General features: G+C 36.5%; 1 protein-coding gene across 1 annotated transcript; it reads right to left on the bottom strand.

Moving 5' to 3' along the window:
* Positions 1-268: 268 nt before the first annotated feature.
* On the bottom strand, positions 269-2,640 carry LOC113760290. Its single transcript, XM_027302846.1, has 2 exons — positions 815-2,640; positions 269-773 (listed from the first exon to the last, which is right to left on the bottom strand). The coding sequence occupies exons 1-2, from the start codon at positions 2,638-2,640 to the stop codon at positions 269-271; spliced, it is 2,331 nt and encodes a 776-aa protein (XP_027158647.1).
* Between the last annotated feature and the right edge of the window lie 3,791 nt (positions 2,641-6,431).

Below are 6,431 nucleotides of genomic sequence, written 5' to 3'. Positions count from 1 at the left end.
GGTTGTTTATATGATGGACAAACTCATTTGTTGTAGTAAGAATGGATCTATTGATAACAGCGGAAGTATTGTGAATGAAATCAGTAAGTGAAGGATAGACAGCACTTATCAATTCATCGAGAGAAGCAGCATCGTCAAGAAAAGGTATCAGAATAGATGATGGCAATTGAATTCTGCTATCTGCAACTGTTGGTTGTGTGCCATTCCCAATTCTAAGCAGCAAATCAGAAAATTGAGGGTCCAATCGTGCTCGCATATTTTCAGTTAGCTATATTTTTTCTAGATAAGGCCAAATATAAGAATTGATCAGTGATGCAGATATGTAATCTTCTTTCTGACCTTTTTGAAAATCAGGGAGAGTTTGTCGAAAATGACCACCAAAGACAATAGTTTTGCCACCGAATATAACATCAGAATCCAGAATATCACGAAGCATCGTATCAAACGATTCAATTGCATATTTCTTAGCCATTGCTGCTTCATCCCATATAATTAACTTTGCAAGTTTTAGAAGCTTACCGATGCTACTTTGCTTTGAGATATTACAGGTTTGGCTATTGTCTTGATGCAGTGGAATCTTGAAGCAAGTGTGCGCCGTCCGTCCTCCAGGTAACAATGATGCTGCAGCACCAGAAGTCACTGTTGCTAGTGCAATACGACCCCTTGATCTCACAGTTGCAAGTAATGCTTTATATAAGAATGATTTGCCAGTTCCACCAGGACCATCAATAAAAAAAATACCAGGGATATTTCTATTCAGCTTTTCGATTATTCTGTCAAATGCAGACTTTTGCGCTTTGTTCAACATTGAAACTGAACCCAAATCTCATCGAAAACAGGTATTTGGTATTCAGTTTCAATATCTTTAGTGCAGCCATCTGAGCACAAGAGACGATAAGGAATGTCTGTCAAGTTGTAGTCATCTATATTTTTTCCCATAATTTGCATATATTGATCAATGAGTCTGAGCACTTGAATTTGTACTTGTTCCTTTGATAATGCCAAATTCTTTTGAATGTCTTCTGATAGATGATTTCTATACTTCAACCAAAGAGCTCCTGGATTTGTTGGTGGAGAATGCACAAGCAACACAGCAAAAAGCTGTCTTAATGAACTTGGCATATTGTACACAAGTGTCTCAGATAAGCATTCATCAAAACCATTGTTTACTTGAAGCAGTCCATGAACTTCTGCTGCCTCTTTGTATGTTGATGATATATAACCATCAACAGATTTTAAGTCATCAAAGGAAGTTGGTTTTCTTACGTGCATGAGTAACATTCTGAGGTAGTATCTTTCTCCTTCAATGGGGTGAGCTGTGTTAACACGGCCAATGACTTCTCCATATTTTCTGTCCATCCATATTCGATCACCTTCATTCCAAGTGAAATATTTGAGAAATTCTTTGTAGAGACAATTCAGATCCTGTGCTCTCTTATTTGTTCGATTCATAGAGAAGAATTCTGTTAACATTGTCCTTGAATTTCTCTCATTAGCAAGAACATCGTCCAATGTTTGATTCTCAGCAAATGATATCGACTGATGATTTTGTAAATGCAAGTGCATTGTCATTACTGATGGATGAATATTGGTTAAATCGAATGCAAATATCCTCCACATGGCTTCAGGACCACAAATCCATCTAGCAGATTGGAAATTGCGAATCTCATCAATGATATTTTCAGTTTGTTGAGAAGTGATCTGATACATAACTTTGTCGTGTCCTTTGTAAATATACTTGTAAATGTACTTCACTGCTTCAATACCAGAGCATATCTCTACATTGATGTGGCAATCAAATTTTGCAAGGAGATATGGATTGTATGGAACAATCCATCGATTATCAAGTGTGTGATTTCTGATAACAACACTTCTTCCATCATTACGTCTTTTGTAAGTAGGATAAGAGTTTCTTCCATGTTTAGTGTATGCAGAAAAATTTTTTGGATAGTTATTTCTGCACTTACGATTTTGACGCATACATGGACAATTGGGATTTAGAACACCACATGGTCCATGACCAATATGTTTTAGCACCAATGAATGTAAATAAGGTGACTCTTTTGGATCTAGTAGCTCTGCAGAAACAATCCTATCATATGCTTCAGGAGAAAACATCTTCGATCTTTGTTTGAGGATAATTAGAAAATGAGCATATGGTAATCCTCGTTTCTGAAATTCAATCACATAAGTATAAGCTGCAACTTCACCAAATAGATTCTTCTTGAACAAATCATCCTTTAATTGCTCAATTTTGGCTCGGAATACTCGAGAAACCAAATCTGGTCTATTTTGGATTTCATCTTCATCTGCTAAATGTTTTTTAATCTCTGGCCAAGATGGATTGCACGTCATTGTAAGGAAGATATCAGGTTTTCCATACCGTTGAACAAGTGACATAGCATCCATGTATCTTCGACGCATATCTCTCGGACCTCCTATAAAACTTGCTGGAAGAATAATTCGCTTTCCCATGTTTGATGCAGAAGTTTCACCACCAATCATAGTATCCATCAGTCCTTTACAAACTTCAGTTCTCAAGTGTTGCTGCCTATGTTTGTGAAATTCCAATCGTGATGTCTCTAGTTTAATATATGTTTCCACTGAATATTGCTGCATCAATCTTCCTATGTGTAACATATTTGACCTATCACGGTCCCTTATTTGGAATTTGTATGCATAGTATTCACGGCAAGAGACCGTTGGTCTCTTGGTCTTTATTTTTTTTGTTGCTGTGGAAAGCAGATGAAAATACGAAATACAAATTAGATGTGAAAAAATAAAATATAAGTAAATCTGTATGAGTAGCTTGGAATTGCAATTAGAGAATAAATAGATAGAAATTATATAGACATATCTGAAATAGAAGAGAATATGTATGTGAATTTCCTAGTCTTGATTAGTTATAAGGAACAATAATATAAAGCTGCAATTCAATGCAATATAGCAGAATAGAAATAAATCTAAGTCAGTGTTTTGGTACTATAGGTAATGATGGATTTGTTATTTATATCTTTTTCTTCAGCAGATATAACTTCATCTATGTGTGAGCAATTCTAGAGTGACACAATATTTTCCTTCTGACATGTTCCGGATGCTTGGTTCAGAATATCTTATTTTGGTATTCGGAGTATGCCGTTGTGCCATCCGGTCTCACCTCTTGCAAATATAAGAGGATATTGGAGGGTATCATAGCATCCATAGTACTATTTTAGTATACGTTTATTTCCTGCTCTTGTGAAGATCTGGATATCTCTAATGCCATCACCAGTGTTATAATCATTTTCATTCCATATTGCTGCTACTTGAGATACTGCAGGAAGATTGTAGACTCTTTGATCCATACCTGGTTCTGATTTGCAGGAAATCTTATAGTGTTCAGCTTCATGAAGGTCGACTAAACTTCTTATAAAAGTGGAGTAAGGATTATCATGTAGAATATCTTTAAGCTGTTCCACAATGGATTCTTTGAACTTGTTAGAAATTGCCATTCGATTTGCTATCTTATGCTGTGTATCATAGAAATATAACTGCAGATTTGTTGCTCTCTCACCCTCAGAAGGAACCAATGGATTGATGAAGTGATAAACTTGGCCTTGCACTCTGAATGTGTATATACCATTATTCCTTCTGCTTAAATCTTTGTCGTAATGAACCCCCAAGGATGTAAAGACAAACATATTGTTGTAACTACGGATGCACAATCGAAACACTCTAGCTTCAGGAGTATTTGCCTTATAAAGGTGAATTAATTTATCTGGCATTTCAGTTTCGACTAAACGAATTTCACCTGCGGAGCAACAGAATCGCGGTGGTTCCATATAAAAGCGCTTAGCACGACAAAACATGCAATCTGGAACCTCTAGCAAAACACTTGGCTCAGATGGTATTTGTTCTAATAATGGTATCTTCCTTCGTCTGTGATGAACACCTATACCATATGAAATACAAGTCCTTCTAACAAATTGAAAGAATAGACAGGTTGTAAAACATCCAAAACAGGAGCACACAGAGATTTTCATGTAGGAACTTAAAATATATAGGTACCATTTGAATGCTGTGAATTCCTGGTGGACGAGGAGCCTTCATGTAGAAGAGTTGGTAGCAGAGGTGAAGAATGGCTCAGGTTATTTGTTTCAAAAGTAGTGAAAGAAACGGTGTTATCAGAAACCACATGGTCAATTGTTGTAATAGCTGTTCATGTAGCAAAAACAAATAGTGATAGGTTGTTGCTTATCATGAAATTTAATAGCCAGTATAGGATATAAATTCAGGAGGGTGGAAAATACTTTGATCAATAGCATCATTTGTCGAGCTCCATTGGACGATTGGATTATCAGAAATATCCACGACAGGAATTTCATAGCACATACACTTAGCTTTCAATAAAGCTGAAAGTGATACATGATTGTCAACAAGCACATCAACAACTGTATGGTCTGTTGGAGAAACAGGCATAACATCTGTGTTGCAGCTGTCCTTGTTTTGACGTTCACCACTGTCTTGTATGTGGTTCTGTTTCTCTGCTACTTTCTCAGCATATCTTTCTCGCCGGCACTCATTAGCTTGTATACGACATTCATCCTCAGTTGTATACTTGCGTTTTTGACCTATATTACAAGATGGCTCTTCATAGGAAAAAGCGTACAGGGCATAATAGACGTGATAGGAAGTTTCTTGTAGTATAGGACAGATAATAACTCCAAACAAGAGAATTTATAGAAGGAGGAAAAAAGTAGAAATATCATAGCTAAAAGAAATTGTGAACAATGATCGCATTTAAACGAAACACAAACAAAGCCACAGAATTAGAGTAAATTATGCAACAAAACACACAGTCAAAGTAAACTATGGATATAGTCGATGGAGATGCAAAATTTGAGTTTAAAACAAATGTTAGTACCTCCAAAACGCTGCAACAAAAGTCTAGAGTGTAAATTAGAGAGAAGGCAGCTGATACAAAAACACATAAAATAAAGGAATGTCGATATTTTTGACACAAATAGAAAGTGACAAGAAATAGCACACAGTAAAAAAATTTAAAAATGACAAAGGGAAAAAACCGCGACAACTCAGAAAGCTAGTCAAAAGAGAGAAAGGGGGAAAATGCATACAGAACACAACATGCACGGAAAAGCTCATCACAACCAAACAGCATGAGGACAGGAAAAAGCAAGACAAAGGACAGATAAATCAAGATGGTAACTGACCAGTAACAGAAAGGATATGGTAACTCACCAGTAACACAAAGGAGGACAAAATGGAAGAGGCAAACGAAGCAAAAACACAGAAGACTTGTAGAATTTTTGCAAAACAGAGAAGAAATAGAAGATAGGGAAAAGGAAAAGAACGACAATAATGGAGAAACTTCAAATCAACGAGGAGCACAGATGAGATAAGATGGCTTAAATGTCTAAGATATTAAGAATGAAAGGTTAGCTGAAGATAGCTGGCTATCCATGCAAAGCACACGCGGCATGCATGCAAAATATATATAGCATTAATGACGCTAATGCAATAGGAGTGGAGTTGCTGAGGAACCGAGTGGAAGATAAACAGAAGAGGCACAGAGATAGCTGGAAAAAGAAAGCGAAACCGATAAACAACTGAGCAGAATATAGATAATGGAGAAACCTGACATTAACATCTAATGCAGACGAAACAAGATGGCTCAAATCTCAAACTAAACAACACTGAAAAATAAGTTCAATATAGCTGATTATCCACGGAAAATACACGCGGCATGCATGCACTATATGCTGGCAATGGCATGTATACGAAGAGGTAGCCGACTTCATATTCATATAGATGAAAATGCGCAAAGCCAGAGTAAGAATGATGGCAGGCAAATATGGATAGAAATGGATTTGGATTTTGGTTGAAGATAATTGTGATCTTGCGGGGAACAGAATGATAAGAAACATGTGCTATCTCATGCCTCCCAAAGCATTAAAAAGACGATGATGTCCAAAATGCATATATAAATAACAGCATAACCAGGACAAAGGATAAAATAGTCCAAAAGAAAGTCAACGAGGGAAAATGAATCGGAGGAAAATAGAACCCATACAAGGCTGCAGCTGGAAAAAGACAAGAAAGGGAACAAATGTGAAATAAATTACAAAATAACCGGCACAAATCACTGTTCATCGCCCTTCCACAGTTTATGTAGTGTAGGATATATATATACTTATATACAAAATTATTTGGGCTGGGCTTTATAGATAATTATATTCTATGTAGGCCTAGTTAAACCTATGGTTAAAGGGCCAAAATTTTCGGGCCTATCAGTCCGTCCGGGACCAGGAAGACAGTTTTGGCAAAGGCTCGCGTGGTTTACTAATTTTTTTTTTTGGGTCGAATGGTTAACAAATAAAAGGCTCACATGGTTAACTAATAAGTATAGCTACTCTTTACGGATCTGTATAAGG

This window comes from Coffea eugenioides, chromosome 2, assembly GCF_003713205.1.
Source record: "Coffea eugenioides isolate CCC68of chromosome 2, Ceug_1.0, whole genome shotgun sequence".
Lineage (NCBI taxonomy): Eukaryota > Viridiplantae > Streptophyta > Magnoliopsida > Gentianales > Rubiaceae > Coffea > Coffea eugenioides.
This window is presented reverse-complemented; position numbering and strand designations above follow the sequence as displayed.